Below are 22,632 nucleotides of genomic sequence, written 5' to 3'. Positions count from 1 at the left end.
CATAAAAGTACAAGTGCAATATAGTTCATACAAATCGATTAAAAGACAAACAAAATAAATTAGTAGCCTGGTAAAAAATAACAATCAAGCCCTAACCTAAAATTCAATGCCTATTTCAGAATGGGCAACATGGCCCGCTATGCTGCCTTTGATCTAGAAATGCACTACACTCAAGACCGTTGAGATATTGGCATTAAAAAAAAATGTGAACGAACAAACTAGTTAAAACAATATCACAAGCTGAAAGGGAAAAAGATGTACAACTGTCTTACTCTTTCAACCAATTCCTTCTAATTGCCCACATATGATCCAAAAACTTTGCAACTGAGCAAGCAATCGGCGGATTCGAGTCCGATCTAAGAATGAGGAGGGCTTTGCCGTAAATGCGTGAACTCAATTGCTTGCAGATTGGTTTAAGCCATTTTGCTCTCAGATGGGAGTACATCGAACAAGCAAAGAATACGTGGGTAGTTGACTCTGGTGAAAAAACGTAGTAGGGGCAAAACCGGGAAATTATGGAAAGTTGTTGCCAGGAACCTGTGAAAGAGTTCAAAGGAAGGGAACCGAACCTGAACTTCATAAAAAGTTTCCTGTCTTGGGTATTGTGATAATATCTAAATATTGTACGTAAGAACTAATCAATTTAAAATCCATGAACTCAGTAGTTAAACGTCCCCATGATGTATTGGTAAGTGAAGCCTGTGCTACCTAGTCCCAATACTGCTTCTTAACTGAATCTTTACTGGGGAGTAATGCAGGGTCCATTTGTATCCCAGTAGCCCTCTAGACCTATTGTGGTTAGCAAGGATTCCACATTGCGAATCCAACCTATCTTCTTAAATGGTCTAGTGAGCTAACTTCCATGAGAGCGATGGAATGCGCAGACCACCATATGTCCTACTGATACCAATATGATGTCCGCAACCCTTCAGACATATATAGAGGAATGTAGATGAGTGACTGTGGATAGCGGGAGGATATCGGAGCTTGGGGAGCTTATACCAAGATGGGGAGTTCCTCGACTATGCTGAGACGTGCAGAAGATTAAACCTGAGGGCAGGTCAATTCCTGCTGTTTGCCAAGCTGTCCCGCATGATCCGGGAGATAAGGATAGACTTCCCTAAAGAACAGCCAGAATACTGACGCTTACACTCCTCTTAGATCAAGGCTCCAGTTGCAGATCACCCCTTTATTCCGCACTACAGGGTGACAGAGGGTGTACATTGCTAGTGGCACGGAGGCGGCTCTACAAGAGCCACTGTCAGAGTGTTATGTTCCATATAGGTACCCCAATGTCGGCTCAGGTAATGAATTCACCTTTCACCTACATTCCCCTGATATTACACAACATAATGGTTCTTAGTACTGACTTTTTACCTAGTTACGGTAATGCCTAAAGATGACATGGGGTTTTCTCCGAAAAGCTTAAGCCTTATTCATTATGCATGAGGATTCTTGGAATCACAGTAGGACAGCAGGCGTACCATCTCCTGCATAAAAACTATGTATAAGGGTCATTCCTTCTGTCATCCAAGTCCGACATGAGACAGCAAGGTATATCCCCAGGGGCTACTGCTTTGGGTATATATACACCATATCTTGCTGAGGTAGTGAGAGGAGAAAAGGACTTCCTTGCCGACACACTGACGCGAGACGCTGAGGTTCCTGAATGAAAACACTCCAGCTCGCAGTGGTCCGACATTCCTTGTGGAGTGTCCAGCTCGAGAACAAGACGGGGTCCCACAGTCTCTCACTTCAGGTAACGGGGTTGACTTTATCCTAGAGGGATTCTTGGTTTTACACCCACATACATGCTAGGTACACTTAGGTACATTTAGTTAGGATCGCATCGTCAGAGTGCGCGTTTTTACTGTCATGTATTTTATATACTTGCCTGTATTCATTGTTTTAGCACGATGGTAAAAACCTACCATCCTTTTACTATGTTAGTGCTTATAATCATTTATATCTGTTATTGTCTAATGGTTGTTTCAGCACACTTTTTTACACTAGAATGATGCTGGTTCAATAAATGCTTATTGGAAAACGTCCACACCATTATTCTGGGCATCCCTTCGAGACAAAGTGAGCACGAGAGACTGAGAGAAAAGTATCACACTGTTTCTATGATCCTGAGGGATCAGGGCTGTCACGTTCGATAGTTGCCAAGAACTATTCTCTCCTTAGTAAAAGGGGTTTAATGACGTGTATTATAGCCTGGACATATCATTTAACCCATCCAACCTTTTAGGAGGCAACATCACTAGTGCGGGAAGGTACATTGGTGTAGATCATTTGTCCATGAGAGAAAGTCTGTGGCCTGTACTGAAGCCAGGCGTAGGCTCTCAACGCTAGCCCAGCAGGTGACTTGCATCTATGTTTGAGAATAACAATCTGAACTCTACTAAACTGGGAGTTAGAAATGGGATACACTAGGACTATGCTGGCGTCGCTTAATATGAGCCATCGGATTAAGACATCTGAAGTAAGAAGCTGCTTGCGTGGCGCTGAGAGGGGACAGGCAAGGGCACCAGGCTAGGAGCACTATAATGTTTGTATGCCTCAGGCTGCCATCTCGGGCCCATCAGGTGCCTGATCTACTGGGAGACTGCAGTGGACAACCACGGTGCGCGCATTCGCCGCAGGGGCGCGAGTGCTCTGGGACAGTGGCTCTTCCGACTTTTCCTGTTTAAAGGAGTGTAATAAGATAGCCCATGACATGGATATGGGATGCTTGCGGATACCCTTAATCTCTACAGAACGAAGCACCTCCTCCTCTGCGGCACTCCACTTGCCGACCGCCCCCCCCCCCACCCGCCAGGCCGCTATTGGGATCCTCTCAGTGCCCTTCAGTGCATTGCTATGCACCGTTTGGCCAGAAGCAACTCCAGGGATGAGAAACGGGTCTCTACTTTTAGCGACTTATGACGCTAGTGGATGCCTAACACGCTGGCCTCCCATGAATGAATGTCAGTGAGCCCCGTGACTTTGAGAAAGGCGGCGTGGACACTGGCCAGTAAGCGCGAAGCGTCGGGCACTCCCAGAACATGTGGAGAAACGTTGCGGCGAGCATCGGATCGGACAACTGGGGCATGTAAAGGGCATGTCTGTGTAATACTGTTGAAGCTTCTCGGGCGTCAGATATGCACGGTGTAGTATGTGAAGCTGTATGCTTTTAAAACGATAATTGCGAGACACTTTTTGGGGGAATTCTAATGCAGGGTCCCACTTCTTGTCATTCTGATACGCATCTTTAGCATGAAAAAATGTTAAGCCTCATGTGTGCAGATTACTGGGATGGATAACTTGTGTAGAAAGTTAAGGCATTTCCAGGATAATCTTGCTATAAATAGAATTCTGGAGATTGCAAACTGATCCGAGAATCTTCAGCATCAGGAGATACTCCAAATCATGTGCAATGTTTAATTTTTATCGCCACCTGTTAGATTTGGGGGTCTCTTGTTGGCATAGGTAGGTACCTGTGACAAATAGAGACCCTTGTGTCTGGTAAGGGGGTACACTCCTAAAATAACCCCTGCTCACCCCCTTGGTAGCTTGGCACGAGCAGACAGGCTTATCTCAGAGGCAGTGTGTAAAGCATTTGTGAACACATACAGTAATCAAGTGACAACACTACAGATGGACACCACACAAGTTTTATATCACAAAATAAGTATTCTTTATATAGACTTATCACAAGACCACAAACAAAAAAAATCCACAATACTGTTACTTTAAAATGGTAGAATTTGCTTAGTTCTCTTAAGATGGTAAATGTGACACTCAGAGTTCAATGTACCTTAAGATGCGTACCACAAGACAACGAAAGTGTTGGGAGGACGGTGATGCGTTGAAGATCTGGTGCAAAGAAACAAAGATGGCGCTTAGTCTTGATGCGACTTGCTTCCAGGTGATGCGGCGGCGTCTGCTACAACGTCGAGCCTCTTCTCCGGCGATGCGAGTTGTTTCCTCATGATGCGAGCCTTAACAGGCCCTGCATAATGCTTCCCAGTGATGCGGCGGCGTCTGCTGCGACGTCGATCCTCTCCCCGGGCGATGCGAGTTGCTTCCACAACTATGCGAGCCGCAACAAGTCCCTGCAACACTCTTCCAGTGATGCGTCGGCGTCTGATGCGACGTCGATGCTCTTCTCCGGTGATGAGCTGCGACAGACCCTGCGACACGCTTCCCGGAGATGTGGCAGCGTCTGAAGCAACGTCGATCCTCTTCTCCGGTGATGAGCCGCTACAGGCCCTGCGACACGTTTCCCAGTGATGCGGCGGCATCTGCTGCGACGTCGATCCTCTCCCCTGGCAATGTGAAGCACTTCGGTGGACCTGCGATGACTCAACTATTCTTCTGCGAAACACTTCCGGGTGATGCGGCGGCATCTGTTGCGACGTCGATCCTCTTCTCCGGCGATGCGAGGCGCTTTGTGTTGTGAAGCGGCAGCAGCATTTCGGCAACACGCTTCTTGTTCGTGAGTTGCGCTTCCAGCTCCTTGCGACACGCAGTCCCTCAGAAAGCCTCGCAAAACAGCAGGCACTTCCAAAGAACTTTTGGGGAGCTGGTGGGTGAAGTCTGTTGTCCCCGAGACTTCAGCAGGAGGCAAGCTCTTTTCCAAGCCCTTGGAGAGCCTTCACAAGTTGAATAAAGTGCACACAAAGTCCTTTCTCCTTTCTTTGGCAGTCAGGCAACCACTGCAGGCCAATCCCCCAAGCAGCACTTTAGCTTAGGGATAGTCTCTCCTCAGTTTCTTCTGGTTAGACTCCTCAGCAAAGGTTTCTTCTTGTTTCCCAAAGTGATCTAAAGTTCTTGGGTTTGGGTCCCAATATTTATACCCAGTTTCTCTTTGTTCTCTGAAGGCAGAAAGGCTTTGCCTAGTCCAAACCAGTTCTGGTCAGTCCTGGAGCACTTTGTTGACAAGACTCCTTCTTTCCTTTCAGAGTGCAGGGCAGAGATATCAGACGCACCACATGAGGTGGAGCCAGCAATGTGGAGGGAAGGCACAGCCCTATTCAGATTCCAGGTGCAACCCCTCCCACCCATCTACATGGAGATCTCTCTATTCAGCCCTGTGCTGACTCACCCTGTCTCTGGGAATTACCCAGCCCCCTGGAATTCCCCAGCCCCTGTCACTCAAACTCCAGACAAGGAATACACAGCCTAGCAGAGGCAGGTCTGGATGGCTAGACAAGAAAATACCTACTTTCTAAAAGTGGTATTTTCAAACACAGAATGTTAAAATCAACTTCACTAAAAGATGTATTTTATCATTCTGAGTTCAGGCATACAAAACTCGAATTTCTACCATGTTCCCTGAGTCAGTTAGGATTATAATATGTAATAATCAAACTGCCCATTCTGGCCTATGGGGAACAGTTAGCCTTGCAATAGTGAAAAACGAAAATGGCTGTAACACACACCAGGGCATGTCCTACCTTATACTTACAATGCACCCTGCCCTTGGGCCTACCATAGGGGTGTCTGATATGAAGAAAAGGGAAGGTTTAGGGACTGGCAAGTGGGTGCACTTGCCCAGTCAGCATGGCAGTACCAGACTGCACACAGGCTCTGCAATGGCAGGCCTTAGACAGACTTTTAAAGGCTGCTTATGTGGGTGGCACAACCAGTGCTGCAAGCCCACTAGCAGCATTTGGGTTACAAGCCCTGGGCACACCTGGTGCACTGTACTAGGGTCTGACAGGTAAACCAAACCAGCCAATCATGGAATCACTAATTCATACATCAATTTACAATAGGGAGAGCATATGCACTTTAGCACTGATCAGCAGTGGTAAAATGCAAAGAGTCCTAAAACCAACAAAAACAGGTCAGACAAAATACAGGAGGAAGGCAAAAAGTTCAGGGATGACCCTGCAAAAAGGGCCAAGTCCAACACCACCCATTTGCTAGTTTAAGTTTAGCACTCATTTGCTAGTTTAAGTTTAGCAACAAATCATCAATTTTATTTCTGTAATACATGGCCAATGATCAACAATTTATTTAAAAAGAGGTTTACCTGAGAACTACTAAATATAGGCTTTTTGCCAAGTCTTCGATCATCACCTTTGTCAAATGCAGCTGAAGATAAAAAAAACAAAAAAACATTAGATTGGGGAACTAAGTTGACATCATACAAATATAGGGATTATTTGACTATGGACTCAAAATGACTTATAATTTATACCAGACATGCTCACAAGTGTAACAAAGCAGCAACTCCGTTATGTGTGAATATTGAAATGTTACCAAACCAGTACTTCTAGTTCACAGTGTCTTTCACGTTACTAACTTCTAGATATGTTATCGACCTATAGTCAGGCCAGTAATGTGAACAATTATGTTTTCTTTAAACAAAATGCTTATGCAAGCATATTATCCTTTTCCAGCAACCTGAGCAATGGAAGCTAGACCCCATGTGCATTGTGCATCCCTACCACCTCAATCTCAATTCTGACTGATAAATAAGCATTACAGTTAGGGACAAACTGCAGTCAAAGCTAAGAAGGAGACATGGGATAGGCATTGATAATATAATGGAGTCTATGGAAAAAGAATGAATATTTACAATAATAAGGTGCCTTATATAACACTTCATACCACATTTCGGCCTTTTCTAACAGATCTGTGTACTGTAAACAAGTCTTATTTTAAAAGGAAAAAAGACTAAAACAGGCTGCACAACTGACTAAACTATGCATACTGTCAGGAAATTGTATACAGGGAGCAATATTAAAAAACACACTAATTCTCTTCATTGCTAGTGTGCACAACACTTGTTAAAAGCATGCATTAAATGTATGTGTGTGGGTAGAGTACTTGTGGAATAATCATTAGGATTTCTCAGAGGTGTAGTGACAGAAGGAAAGGTTACTTACCTGTGGTAAGATAATTCAGCTGGATACTATATTTTAAGCAGACTCCTTACTAAATGAATAGCCTCTAGGCACCAGTCTGGCTCCGCAAGTGTTTTTTCAATCAACAGCTCTCATGTGCCACCAGTGCCGTGCAATTTTAGCTATGAAATGGCCCACCCAGGATCTGACAACACCAGGACACACAAGGGCGTTAGTTGTTGGTTCTTTATCCACACCCCATTGAGGCATGCGAAGAGCAACCGAGAAAGCACAAGCAGCAGCCACAACAACAATAGACAACACATAGCCTAAATTGAGATCTTATTAATGTCCGCATCCTGGCAGTGAGGCAAGCATACTTATCGAACCCAGGAAACACCCAGTCCCATGGTGAACATTGCCCCCTCCAGGAGCAACCAACTGACCGTGTAAAACACCTTTTCCAGGTCGATCAACACTATCCTCGCCGGTGTCTCCCCCTGCAATGATGGAGCTTGCAGGAGCATATACAAATGACACAGATTCAGGGAGGTGTTGCATTGGGGGATAAATCCACACGGGTCTGGATGCACCAATTTCTGCATGTGCAGGAGTAATCCCATTGCAAAAGTTTTGCTCAGAATCCTGAAGTCCATGGTCAACATGGATAGAGGTCTGTACACCATGACAGGTTCCCCCCGTGCCTGGGCCTTCGGAAGCGGGACTACCATCGCGTCCCTAGTGGAGGCAGGAACTACCCATTTTTCAAAGGCTGCAGCACAGGTAGCATCAGCACAGGTAGACCAGTAAAGGCAGGGAAAAATTCCACAAGTAGGACCTCCGGCCAGGGGATTTCCCTTGTGCCATCTCTCGTATGGCACTTTTAAATTTCCTATAGTGTGATGGGATCCCCCCCAACATTTCTGCAGTCTCTGTGCACAATGGGCCTAGAAAGGACTCTGCAGTCTCATCAGAGTCCTCAATTTGTCTATCAGAGAGTCGTATAATAATCCCGCAAAGCTGCATTTATTGCTGCTTGGAAATACACCAGCTTCCCACCCAGCTCCTGCAATTGGTTACCAGAGGTACCCTGCATTCCGACTGTGTCAGCCTCGCCAACAGGCACCTCGCTCTGCTCTACCCAGGCAATAAGTTCCCGGTAATTATGACACCAGGGTTTCTCCAGAAGGACACTGCATTGCTCTTTGGCCTCTGCCAAACTCGATCATCCAGGCCCAGTCAGTTGTCCAAGCGACGAATATCGCCCTGCAATTTAGTCAGTTCTCGCTCCTGATCCCCACTAACACCCCCATGCAGTGTGTCCGCTTAACATTAGCTTGAACATGTCCCAATCCATAAGGCAGTCTGACGCCGAGCCCTGACTGCAAAATTGTCTCCTGGAGGCCCTCTCGGAACATGGGGTCTTCCAATGCACTGGGGTACAGGCGTCACAATGGGACCACAGGGTGTTGCTCCTCCAGATGGAGGTGGATCAACAGTGGACTATGATTAGAGATAGTGAGACCGAGGTATTCGGTATGCTTAACAAATTCAGACTATCTCCCCGAGCAGAGAAATGTATCTAGACAAATTTTCATTGCATATAGGCTGGTATAATAGGGGTATTCTGACTTCAGTCCATGCTGTGCCCTCCAGACATCTTCTAGCCTCCAGCTCCCCATCAAATCTCGGAGTCCCCTCGCCACTCTTTGTGTAAATGCTCCCAGCAAAGGTCCAGGTCAGTATCAGCCATGCAGTTCAAGTCTCCCCCAAGGAGCAAATCCCCTTGAGAACTCAAACTCGTGGAGCATGGAGAGGAAAGACACCTGGTCCTGGTTTGGAACATACACAGACCCATTAATAAGTGGCTCTGCCGTTTGTGCCATACGCAGGGCAGGCTCTGTCTGCTAGTGAAAGTGGCATCTGACCGGGTATCATCATCTGAGTCCACATGGCCCCCCTACAGTGAGACCAGTTGCGGCCAATAATGCCGCTATCCTGTCCTCAGCCTCCTGTTCCTTTGTTGGCTTCCTGCATTATGCAGCCCTCAAAGGATCAAATGCCTTTTCAGAATGAGCCAGCGCAGCCTGGGCCCGCTCCTTACAGTCTTGTCGCTCATGCCCTCAGCCTGGCACCTCTCACACCATTCCCATGCCTTGGAAGGAGTCAGAAGATGTGCGGCACACCACCGAGAAGCACCCGCAGCTTCGCCAGGAACAAAAGGGACTATTGCAGTCCTGGTTCGCGGAGTCCCCTCTTGACTTCTGTAAAGGAGGCCATCTAAGCCTGTACAGCCGCAGCGAAGTCAGGGAACATGGTCACTGCTGCATTCTCAACATAAAAGGGACCCTCTGTGCGTGCCCTCTGAAGCAAAGTGTCATGGTCCCTATCATCAGGCAATGTGGCCACCACAGGCACGTGGTAACTGGTGGAGAGCGGGAGGCTTCACTGAAACCCTGTGCACCATTTCAAGTGCCAAAAAGGTAGAAAGTTGTGTAGGCGCCATACTGGTCTTCATCTTCTGCACTAGCTAGACGACCACTTCACTGCCCTCCGCTCCTTCAGGCAGCCCCAAAATCCAAACATTATTGCGCCGGTTGCGTCATTACTTATCTTCGGCCCTGTACTCCAAAATCCGCTCTTGCTCAGTTAGATTGTAAATTTGTTGTTGCAAGGTACATCAGTAACTTTAATGTTATCAGCCAGTTTGTGAAGGTCCGCTCCAAGAAGAACTGGTTCCCACCAATCTGATGCTGCAGTGTTTCCTTGTAGTCCCCAATAGAAGCCAGTATTTAATCCAGCGTGAGCTGCAGCACTGGCGTTGGTGGCTCTGGACCAGGTCCTAGAGGTGACCTCTCCTGGCTGCCCACTGTGTTTCTGCAGATGGGCCGCCATTCTTTTGCCTGGTTCTGCTCATGATCCGGGCACCACCTGGCCACCTAATGACAACTTAAGTCAGCAGAAATTCTTCTCCCACCCACAAGGCAAGGGGTGAGCACCCCATACAACGGATCAGTCCACCAGCGTGTCCAGCCACTCACCTCAAATTCCTAACCACCTCCTTCTTAGCTACCAGCAGCGAATATCGACCCACGTCCGAGCAACCACCGATTGTGGCACGAATGTTCTCCCACCACATAAGTAGCGTGCTCTCCGGGCCCCTCCCTCGCTGGTCATTCATGCAATGCCAGTCCCCCAGCCACAGTTAATCTCCAGGGTCTCGAGGGCTGCATAGGCCCAGTGGATTAAGGCAATGACCCTTCACTCAGGTAGCCCTCGCTCCCTCTCACTCACTGCAGGGGGGCTCCCAGGGTGCCATCTGTGAGAACTGTCAGGGAAGACTCCCCTCCAGGAGTATCCCCCAGGCCACTGACTCCGATCAGGCATCTTATCCAGGTGACATTCATCTAACCACTAGGCCCCAGCCTCCTCGTGCAGGGGTGGACATCGCCTCCTCACAAGTCAATCGCCTCAGTTCTCCACCTCCACACCCTTCACGTGATCTCCAGTGGTGGGAGGGGGTCCGCTGTTGTCATCAAGCTTCAGCGGGGCCCCACAGAGTCTCACCAGCCCCTAGGCCGTGCCACGTGGCATCTTACGAAGCATGTGCGGGCATCACCTGCCCCCACTGTCTCGCACCAAAGCCCGGCAGCAAGAGAAAATGGCTCCGGCTCCCCCGCACGATCCTGCCACTGCCAAACAACCCCCAATGGCCCAGGAGGTGCAGCTGTGGTTCCAGGCCATTCCGTCCAGCACAACCAGGCTCTTCCAGTACCGCTGTCTTTGCTCAGAGCTCCCTCTGCAGCAAGGGACACAGACAGCTGCTACGGCACAGCCCGTGCTGCAGCACACTCCTGTAGTCCCTCTGGACCAGGATAGCATCCTAGGCAGCTGTCAGGAGGCTAGAGTTGGATATATGAAGAAAGAGCAGAGCGAGAGCCTGACGCGTCCACTAACTTCATCGGCCAAGCCACTTCCCCCACTATGATGCCTCTTTAACCTTTGCTTTTTTCAGTGGATTTCTAAGGTTTTTTTAATTATAAAGCAAGATATTGTTACAATTCCTAACTATAAGCTCACTTTAACCTTTGGTTTTTTTCTGTGAATGTTTAGGTTTTTTAGCATAAAGTAAGACATTCATCGATGTGTGCAGCATGAGGCTTGGGAGCCCAACCACCACTGTGCAGGGCCTTTGGCCATGTGCTGCATAAAATAAGGCACAGGGCCTGACACCAGGTCCTGCACCCAACCCCTTGCAGGCGCACACCCACCTTCTACATTTTTTGGGGGGTCCCTGGATCAGCAAATTCACTGCGACACCCAACGTGAAACGTCTGGGCATCCATGGATCCAGGACAAATCCCCGGGGGTGTCATGTTGCGCATCGCAGTGGCTCCACAGAACCCCCCCCAAAAAACATTGACGGCTGCAATTTTGCCTTCACGGTGCATTCGGCCAATCACAGCGCGTGGTTGAGCTCGCGGATCTGTCATTGATCCCCCGTGGATTCTCAATGGTGTGAAATATACAAAGATTTTAAACCTAAATTTCTCAAAACACTACTGCATGGATTTACACCAAATCACAAAAAGCACGCTTTCTGGACCAAGATCTTGCTTTCTGCTAAATTTGGTGTTATTTCATTCAGCCGTTTTGGTTGTAGAAGAGTCTAATTTTCCCATGGAAAAATGAATGGGGAAACCATGTTTTGGGAACTCCCCTGACCCCCCTTTATGCCTGGCCCCAGCTGGATGGATCACCCCAGAAAGGAGCGGAGGTGAAAAAACATTTTTGGGGAAAGTTTTGTGAAGATTCGTAAAAATGTGCCAAAGTTATTAGCAAACGCTTTTCATATGGAAACGTGGTTCTAACTAAAACTACCCAGTAACATCCGCCACTCTGTAATATGTGTGTGTAGGTGCATAGGTAGGTGTGTGTGCGCGTGTAGGTGTGCGCGAGTGTGTGTGTAGAGAGAAGAATATGTTATTTAATGCCACTGTTTTTTTTTTTTTTTTTTTTTTTTAAAACCTTTATTTAGCACGGTGTACAAGACAAATACGGGCCTACAACCATCCGGCCGGCCTCGACACTTCTGATGCTTGATAGCAAAGTACGCGTCCACTCAGTGGCACGGCAGCACCTAAAAGCATACGACCTATGTTGCAAAATCCACGTGCACTGAGTGGCAGGAGACAGTAAGGTTAATTTTAAAAAGTTTTAAAGTTAAGGAGATACAGAGCTAGAACGGATCAGTGCACAGAACAGACGAACATACAATAAATGGGTAACATCCAACAGGAGAGTCAACTAACAGTGAACATATCTAAAATGGCGGCACGAAACTATAATACCAGGATATAGATACGCAGCGAAATGTGCCTCCCAGCCGCTACCCTCCTAACACCATTCCCCCCCCACTGACCCTAGAAAAAGACGTAGGAAAAGGACAGAAGAAAGAAAAAGAAGGCCCATAGTAACAAAAAACGTATCGAAGAAGACCCCCCACCCTACACGCATGCCGAGGCTATGGCCTACCCCCCCCCCTAGCTACGTGTCTGTCGCCCCATAGGAACCCGAAATATAGAATTAAGGAAGGAAGAAAGGAAAAAAGACCATAAAGCGGGGAGGAGCCCACCACACTGCCGAACTCCCGGGCTCCCGCGCCGCTCATACATCCTGCGCCATGTACAGAACAGTATCCAAAGACCCACGTAAACCCGGTGGTCCCGATTCAATAACACCCAGCACTTCAGCACTTCACAAGTCCTCCCCCCGGCAGAAGAAGGAAACAGGAGGCGAAATCGCAGCGACATGTAACAAAAACTGGTCATTAAAGACTACTCATCCAAAATTACAAAACGTGTATCAGTCCAGGGCCCCGTATGCCGATCCAACCAAAGCGACAACCGGCATGCCATCACCCCTGTCCAGACCGGCAGATATGATTCAGGCCCGTCCATTGCTGCGAGTCACCTTCCGCCAGGACAAAGAGACAAGATGGCCGCTCTCGAGGAAAGGGGACAATGAAGACGTATCGTACCACAGGGTCCCAAACGCAGCAGTAACATGCCACAGAGGCTCGAGCGATAGGTGCTTTCAGGGTAACATCTGGCAAGGGAAGCGAAAGGCTAGGTCTCAGCAGATAGTTCGTAGGCAGAGTCACAACGTTCAAAGTGAAGGGTGTCCCTGCAACTGTATCCGTGTCGATGGGTTGACACGTTACATTGTAGCCAGGAGGACTCCGCACCACCAGCCCCCCACTCTGCGACATTGTTTCACCTCCAGGAGAAACCAGGGGCGGCGGGGGATCCTCCAGCCGGGAACGTCCCGTTGCAACCAGTGCCTCATCGATTCTCCGGGTCAGCGCCCGGCAAGTACTCTGCATTGCCACTTTTAACGCCACAAGGGCGGCCAATACATCCCCACAGGTCGGGTCCCTCTGTACCAAGCATCGGTCCGCACTATCCCGCTGTTCCTCCAATGCGGCAATCAGCTCCGGGGCACATGGGCGCGCAGACACTGCGAGTCCAGGGTCAGCCAGCGTCTCAGCTAGAAGAGCAGACGCCATTGTCATCTCCACTGCGGGCAATTAGTGACGGGACAAAATTGACTATGATCCGAGGATGTAGACACCGGAAAAGCGTCGTGCTCCACTCGGGAGCTGCACCGGGCGAGAGCGCCCCACGGCCACCGCGAGAACCGGCCGTTCGCCGCAGGAAGACGCTACAAAATGGAGTCCGCTCGCTTGTCTTCAGGGTGGCGGAGGAGAGCTCGCATTAGGGGGCTCCGACGTCGTCCACACCACTGCCGGCGCTCGGGGGAGTCCGACCCGGACGTAAGGGTCTGACTCCAGTCGCACGGCCAGCATTTCCTCCCCCGCGATCACCCGCAGTATTCCAGCTCAGCACCCCGTCCACATCCCTCGGCGTCCAGCGGCGGCCATCTACGCAGGGACCCGTGGGAGCGCCGGAGGTCGTAGTAGGCACCGAGTCAGCCACCAAACCCGCCGATAAAGGTGTCAGGAGAACGCCAGTCACTTCAATGCCGGTAATCCGCGGCGGCTGGGCGGCGCAGGTCAGGAGGATTAATCAGGATTAACAAAAGAAGCCGGACGGTCCACGGAGCCGGGAGCTCAGGCGTCCGACCCGTCGGCCATCTTGGCTCCTCCCCTTTAATGCCACTGTTGAGTGTGGAGAGGGAGAATGATTCCCGAGAGGCTTAGGCTCAAGTGGGCCACGATTCCCCTATCTTCCCTCAACATCGGTAATAAACAGCATATTACAGTCTTCGTATATGTGGTTTATACCTAAGCCATTTTTTCCTGTTTGTTTTTAAAAACAATAAATATTTAACCAAAACCAGAGTGCAAGAGGTTACTTTTATGTAGCATGATAAAAATCACATTAAAGAATGTGTCCGTGTATAAAGTAACTGCAACATGGAATATATGATGCAATAAAATGTTTTCCTTATGTCAAAATCAGTAACTATGATAATGAACTACAATTACACACCTCTGCACTGTAGTAATAAACGTATGAATGTGCTTTCATTAGTGCAGAACTCTATATAATGTGCTACCAGGCCACATTTATTTTTACTGTATTGCACATACATGTCGGACATCTTTTGGTGCTTTTATTGAACAAAATGCAGTGGTATAAAAACCCAGAAAGCACAAGGAACCGCAAACTTTGGAACATACTTCTCGATTTCCAGTGAAATAAAGATTTAGTTATCGTGATAACAGCCCTTAAACTCTTCTGCAAAGCTTTGACATTTTCAGAGCTACTAGGCTCTTGTAGCATGAAGGAACACATTATGTAGTAGGTAAATGTACCTTATGCAGTAAAAAAAAAATGCAAATTATGCTGCAATTTTTTAGGGAGCATTATTTTCATCCCTTTGAACCAGAAACAGCAATTTTGGTGAAATCTGCAAATTATATAGCAAATATGGTAAATCAATTTGAATTTGAGGTAAACTCTGCTGCCACAGAATCGCCTACATCCACTAGCCCTCACCACAAACTCTGGAGTGTCGAAAGAACACTTGTGTTGGATGGGGCAGTCACGGTATTGCCGAGTGGTTTATGCTACAGGCGCAAACAGAGGAGTTAGAACAACACAGTCCCGCTACTGAGGCAGACTGCACCGCCTGTCAGTGTGAGCATGGAAGCTGCCGGGATCTTTGAGATCTGCAGTGAACCTGTACCGGCTCAGGGCACAGAGAACAAGGGAAGCGGGACTCGGGTGTCAGACGGCCCAATACGGCTGGGGGGGGAACGACTTAGTTGCTGCACTCCATTAGGCAGACCAGGCAACATGTTCGAAGGGAATACACCTGATCTGCTCAGCACCCAGCCCGAAGAACGGCTCTCGTCTGGAGTCTACCGTTACAGGGCCCGGACGTGGGGGGGACACGTAGGACAACAAAAGGGTGGAAGGCAGCAGGTCAGCACATGAAAGCAGGTCGCAGTGTGGCAGTCCCTCCTACAGCACCGCACTCAGCAAGCAGCAGGCCACCACAGCAATGCAATTAGCAAAGCGGCAGTCCCTCCTGGCAGCACAGTTTTTCTTCAGGCAATGTTCAGATGTAAAGCCAGCAGCATTTAGTTACAAGTCCACGCAGTGTCTGATTTTAGGGGGTCAGCACCCAAGTACTTGTACTCAAAAATGCCTTTGGTGTAGGGGGGTGACTTCAAAGGAGTTCTCTGACGTGTACAAGGATCCCTTTCAGCCCAGTCCTGTCTGCCAGGCTATTGGTGGGGCATTATCAGTATATTGTGTGTGGGCGGGACACTACCTAGTCAAGTGGAGTGTGAGCCCCTCCAATCCCAGGAATTCCCATCAGAAATGTAGCTGTGACCCAGTCCAACCCAGACGTGTGCTGGAGACAGACTGTCGGGCATGCAGAGAAATAAGTGCAGAAAAATGCCCACTTTCCAAAAGCATATATTACAGATATGTTCTGTTGAGAAAAGTACAATTGCTTTGAAATGTTTTAAGTTTGTCCTGTTGAACTAGGACATTTCTAAAAACAGAAAGGTTTAATCCAACTGCATTAGCAGGAAGGATTTATCATTACCAATCCAAAGACATAAAATACAAAAAGATAACTCCTCTCTGAACTGGATTTACCACTTAATAAGGGATCAGGGATTTCCCAATGCTAGCCTATGATAGGGGCAGGCCTCATAGTAGTGAAAAACAAAATAGGCTGTTTGTCATGCAAATCACAACAGTACATTTCCTACCTTTAAATTACATTGCACCCTGCCCTTAGGGATACCTATGGCCTACCTTAGGGGTGACTCATATGTAATAAAAGGAGAGTTTAAGGCTTGGCAAGTACTTTTAAATGGCAGGTCGAAGTGGCAGTAAACTGCACTCATGAGAACTGCAGTGGTAGGCCTAACATAAGTTCAATGCTGCAGACCACTAGTAGCATTACATTTACAGGCCTTGAGTATATGGTCTACCACTTTACAATGGCCTTATAAGCAAATTAAATATGTCAATTAGGTATACACCATTTACACACATGTTTAGGGAAGAAGCACATGCACTTTAGCACTGATTAGCAGTGGTAAAGTGCTCAGAGTCCTAAGGCAAACAAAAAGATACGGCAAAACGTTGCGGTAAAAAGCAAAAAGATTGGGGGAAGACCACCCTAAGAATGCCAGGTCCAACATTCACTGAAACCCAATTTACACACATTATCATGTGTGTGCAATAGTTTTAGCAGTAAAACTGTTTATTTGTGCAAATTTAGTGGCCATTTCAATGAAAAATGTGCTGTAAGTAACAGTGTGCCACCACACAATACTTTAGTTACATTAAACAAATTGCCATTCTCATGTCCAATAAAGCTAGGTGGATTGCGAGAGTTCGTTGTTCTAGGAATTGAGTTGTGGTTCTGAAACGTTTTGGAAGCACCGGGGTATACGGCTCTACAAAATAAAGAGGCGAGTGCTCCACTTCATGGGCAAAGCCTGCAAGAGCCTGACCTGTGAAAGGAGGTTGAGTGTACTCCACTTAATAGAAGGAGCCTGACTAGGCTTAAGCATCTAGTGCCAAGACAGATTCCCAATTTACAAAATGTAAACTTTGATAATACAACTTACCTGTTAAGTTATTCCAACAAGGTCAGGTGGGACAGTTCTGTAGGCTAGTTGGGGAGAGGTTTTAATGTTTATCCTGTAATATCAAATTGAAGTTGACAGCTTGTGGTTATGTTTACATTGGAAAGCCTTAATATAAATTGCTGAAACATAAAAGCAGAGGGATCATCTCCACTATTTTGCATTCACATTATCAGCCAGAGGTGTACTGATCAGGATCAATCCTGATTTTCCACTCATTGTCTCTGAGGCATTTTGAAGTCAGTTGAATATTTGGAAAATCTATATACAAGACATACAAACTACACCCAGAAACACATTATAATGTTTATCGAATGATGTGTACAGACTGTCAGCACACAAAGAAATTATGAAGGAAGTGCCCCTGTAATGCTTATACAGTATCTGACACAGGACTGTGCAGAGATCACAGCAGAGAGAGAGATGCATTTACCTATGAAGATGGACTGATTCTCAATACTGAATTTTTTCCCACAATTTGTGAACAGAGGAGTCTGCTCTTGTTCCTGTTGTGGGTGGGAAAATTATAATTCTTTTGAATTTATTACTTAAATTGGTGGAACTAAAACTGAAAAAATATATATGAAAGTGCCTGTTACACATCAGCTGGAAGTAGAATATATCATATCTTCTATTCCTTTGTTCCCCACATAATGGATGAACAAGCCTGTGACTTAGTCTTAATATTTCTCACCACACAAAGTGAGGAATGTAAATGATGAATTTTCTCCTTCGCAAGTCTACCACCTTCCATACTTTGGTCATGCCTCTCTAAATTCATGGGTACATCATGAAAGAAGATACTCAGTTCCCTAAAGTTGGCCCTATACAGCATTTACCGTAGCTTAGGGGTGAATTTGGAGTATTATATGTTTGTAAGCACCCATGCATCATTATTTAATGCACATTTCCTTTGTTTTCGGTGTCTAGTAGGATCAGGTGACTACTATTTATGCACTAATTAATACTGAAACAGAATTTTTATGATAATAAATTGCACTGACACCCAGTATGGGTTGAGCTACACTTTACAAAATGTGAAATAAATCAATCTTTTAATTGTGGGATATTTCACACATAATACTTGTTTTTTATGCTGTTGCAAATAGCACTGCTCCAAGTAAAAATGAACATGAACTTTATGGATCAAGCAATTGCGAAAATGAACTTTCAACAAATATATCTAGATTTTATTTCTGATGCACTTTATTAGCTCCTAGAAGTGATGTGTTGTATTTGATTAGACTTAGTAATAGTGAACATGAATTTTTCTAATGCTACTAATCAACACAAGAATTTAATCTGGACCTTTTCTTGTAACACAACTTTATGATTTACATGATTTTACAACCAATTCTGTTTTCTAATGATTTTGACTCTTTGAACGATCAGTTATGATACAGTTTCTGGCAATAAATACTAAATTTCGAATAAATACGAATTATCGGACTATAGACTAGACAGAGTAGGGGGATTAGTTATGCCTCCATTATGTGACCAATAAGGAAAATTGAAAAGGGCATCCAATCATGACTGCACACTGAACTGTACCCTAAACGTGCCACTTATTGATGCTTATATGGACAAGCGGAGCACTTACCTAATGACACTGATGTTTTAAAACAGAGTTGTTCAAAGTATTCATTGGGTGAGTGCCTGCGAAATATACTGTGTGAGTTCCAGGAATTATTTCAAGAAGTTACTTTCAAGCACTGATACCGAACGTTAAAGAAAATCTGCCTTTCTATGATATTTTTCAAATCCGGATACTACTACTAATACTATAAGTGCTCATCAATTATTTTCAGAATAGTTGTTCCGCAAGTGATTGAGAGAGCTCACTTAGATTGTTTCTTTGTCATGAAATTATTCCTTAACAAGTCATTTTAAGTTATTTATTTGACCTATTTTTTTTTTTGTAAACAAATTTTATTTTTCAAATGCACATTCAGCGGAGCTCTATAACCCAGAGGCTTCCGTAGCATCAATGGACAAAATCCTGACTTTGACAGTTTTCTCATGAAGTAACAAAAGAGGAATAAAGAAGGGACATGCATATAAAATACAACACAATTAAACAAAATAACAAATAACACCCCCCACCCCACCGCACAACCAACACAGCAAAATCAGCAAGTATAATCGGAGCTACAGTTCTACCCTCGCTATGAAACATATCCAGAAGACACCATGCCGCCCAATACACGTATGTTACATGCCCCCCCAGGACAAGGGAGGAAAAGCCTACGACCCACACAATCCCTACGCTGGAGTGGGCTCAAATTCCAATGCCCTGTAATCTGCCCAGCGCTTCCAGATTTTATAATGTTTACGCAGGCAGCCCCGTGCTATAAAAATCGGGCCGTCAAGGCCCATACATAAATCCAGCCCTGCCTTCCACACTGAGACGGAGGGTGCGGCCGTCGCCTTCCAAGCCCTCGCAATGTCGCGCTTGGCAAGGGTAAAGCCTAGGAGCATCAGGTGGCGTTTGTAGACATTGCCCCCTACATCCTCCATAACATGAAGGAGCACTAATTTAGGAGACCGAGGGAGATCCCAACCCAGAACCTCTGAGAGGCATGCCAGTACACCCCGCCAAAACCTAGTTAGCGCAGAACAATCCCATATAGTATGCAGCAGATTCCCTTCTTCATGCAAGCAGCGAAGGCAATTCGGGGATGCCACCAGACCAGCCCTGTACAGTCTGACTCTAGTAAAATACACTCTATGAAGGTATTTAAACTAGATAAGTCGAAGGCTCATAGCAATGGCAGCCCCGCGTGGTTTATTTGACCTATTTGATTCTTTTTTTAACTGGTTTTTATTTATTTTTCGAAGAATCAGCCAAAACAGCAGCAGGTGTGTCACATACGTTACAAAATTAGGATCTATAATTCTTTGTAGAAATGCAGACCAAATCATAAAATAATTTATTTTGATATTCCCCCCCCCCCCTCCCACAATCCCATTCTCCACAATAGACATGCTATATTTACTGTGCCCCTGTGGTGAAGCAAGAGTGTGTTACCCCACTTGTTTAGACCTCTGTGTACTAAATTGCGTCTTAGTCGGGCCCTCGTCCATCACTAAGCCGGAATAACTCAGCCATGGCTGCCATATCTTCCTAAACTTCCTGGGGCATCCCTTTGCTGTGTATACTGTTTTTTCCGCTCCCATATATAGATCCGACCTATCTGATTTTTCATACCAATAAGGGTCATGGTGTGTGGAAAGGGGAAACTTTAATTTTTCTCATGTTAGATTGGATGAGGAGATAAACGTTGAATATGAACATTTCATTACCATAACTTACTACAATGCTTCCAGATTAATCTTGTTCTTTAATCCCCTTGTTTAAACCCTCTACAGCTAGACTTTTCTGGTAATTTAACAATGGGAAAAAAAATAATGATTTGGCTGTTGTAGGGCAGGAAGATCTCCAGGACATTCTCCAGACCGAGATCTGTTCCAGGCACAGGATGGAACCGCTCGAGTAAATTCTGGGATGATCTACACACTTAAGTTTCCTGTTGTTGTTCTACTTAACACCTACACGAGAACTCTCATGATACAGCGGTGGAGGTTTGACATTAGTCTGGCAGTAATATGCTGATGATATACAGATATACTTGCGTATCTTCTGTCTGGGGGATTAGGTCTCAGCAGTTTGGAAGTGAAGAAAACATGCTTGTCCCAAAACAGTAGCAATTAAATTAAAACATACCAAGTTCAGGTATGTTCCAGACATCTGCTCAAAAAGAAACATGATAAAATTGATTGCACACCTGTTTTTTGGTATTGCAGAAACCATTACGACCAAGGTAAAAACAAAAGGTGTCTGGGTGGATGCACAGATGACAATAAATACTCATGTCAGTACATTGGGAGAAAGTACAATTGTTTCAACTGAAGTCTTTGGAGAAATTGCTTTCGGTTATTCTTTCAGAAAGCCACCATGGGCACTGAAAGTATTTGTTAGACCAAGCCAATGTGGTCTACTGACCTACCAAATTACACCATTGTGTCTCAGTGAAGACTGAGATTACTTTTAAAAAGGTACATAATTTGGACCGAGAAACCAACAAAAGAAAATTAATAGCTATGTAACTAACAGAAACATGTGTTTTACAGAGCTGGTTCTTAATCTGTGGATCTCTGGGAGGTCAGTAAAGCCTATTTAAGGGGCCCGTGACTGTTGTATAAAATTAAATAATAATAAAATTAGTATATTAAAATTAAGAAAGTATATACAAATAAAGAGGCAAATTAAAAATGTTAGAACGTTTTCTATATGTAATTGTGGATTAAACATTATTTCAAATTTTTTTTTTTAAATATTTCTATTAATACATTTTTAGAAGTACATGAATTTGCAGTACTAACAAGAGACATCGCATTATTTCAAGTTGAACATTTGTGGAGTGTATACTTGTTTCTTTGTTTTTATGTATTGTTTTGAGGTTCCAATCTTAGAAATTGATTAAGATGTTAGTGACTCAGTGGGAATCCTGAGATCCCATTAAATATTCAGTGGGGGTCCACAGAAGTCGAAAGGTTAAAAACTGCTGCTAAACAGAATCGTATCTGTTAATTGGTCCCTCATACTAAATGTAGTGATGGAGCAGAAGTACATTTTCCTGTTATTTTCCCAAGAAGATCTTAAAAAGCTGGTTGTTTAATCATGCAGTTCCCTGGACTTGCTCTTCAATGTTTTTTTAATGTTAACTCTGGTTCTTACTTATGAACTTGAAGATGTGTGATGTTATTTTATTTTGGATCAGTGATGTAATTTGTAACTTAGGTTCCAGGTGGTGTTTTAACCATGCTACGCACTGCATGGTTTTTAAGGCTTTCAGATGCCTATTAGCACCTTAACCTGATGTTGTTGACATTCCTCTACAGGTGCACAGGAGCAATATATTTTCATGCGTTTGCTTTACAAGTAAAAAAAAAACGGGAAAAAAATAGAAATCAGTTTATACAGCCCTAGTGAGGGAAAGGCACAAGTACCGGAGGAATGTTTGGCGATTTAAACAGAGCAGGTAAAAGTGGTGTGTATATACTTCCAGAGTGAAAACTCCCAATTCAACATGAACCTGATTTGTCCTATGAGATGAATTTACAACAAATATTTGGATCACTTCTTTTAAGGGTATTTAATTTGAAGGCATGAGTCATGAATGTGGAAGCCGTCAAATAACAGCGATGAAGTTGTCACTGGTGTACCAATATTTAAGGCATAAGAATTAATTATTCGGTAGGCAAAACTTCTTTCAAGATGACGAAGGGTGACTTTTTTAGGGCTGCCTTACAGAATGCTTTTCAAGTCATGTAAGAGGTACTGTATTGTGGCTTCACAAATTAGGAAAAATCTCACAAGCTACAAATCTAGAGAGGGGAACATCGGATGACAGTGAGCTGAACAATGAGCTATCAGAACACCCCAATGGTGAAAACAGTATTTTCAAGCACTAATTCGTAGTAGGTTAGGCGAGCTAACAGCAATCAGGAGAATAGCTTTCTCAAGAAGCTTTTACTCATAGTCTTATAGCTATAAGAACACAAGATACAATCCCAAGATACAAGAAAAAAAACATGGGTGGCACATCCTTCTCTGTTCAAGCAGCCAAAATATGGAAATAAGATCCA

At 45.3% G+C, this 22,632-nt stretch overlaps 1 protein-coding gene across 2 annotated transcripts in view; it reads right to left on the bottom strand.

The window, feature by feature from the left end:
- Positions 1-22,632, bottom strand: part of BTBD8 (BTB domain containing 8) — a 430,373-nt gene that overhangs the window by 142,990 nt on the left and 264,751 nt on the right. For both annotated transcript variants that reach the window (XM_085602178.1, XM_085602180.1), the window contains one exon: positions 6,023-6,084. In XM_085602178.1, the coding sequence (XP_085458304.1) occupies positions 6,023-6,084 (62 nt within the window). The remainder of the gene's footprint in view (positions 1-6,022; positions 6,085-22,632) is intronic.

This window comes from Triturus cristatus, chromosome 4_2 (assembly GCF_964204655.1).
Source record: "Triturus cristatus chromosome 4_2, aTriCri1.1, whole genome shotgun sequence".
NCBI classification, from domain to species: Eukaryota; Metazoa; Chordata; class Amphibia; order Caudata; family Salamandridae; genus Triturus; species Triturus cristatus.
The sequence above is the reverse complement of the archived record's forward strand: the minus strand, read 5'-3'. Positions and strand labels throughout refer to the sequence as shown.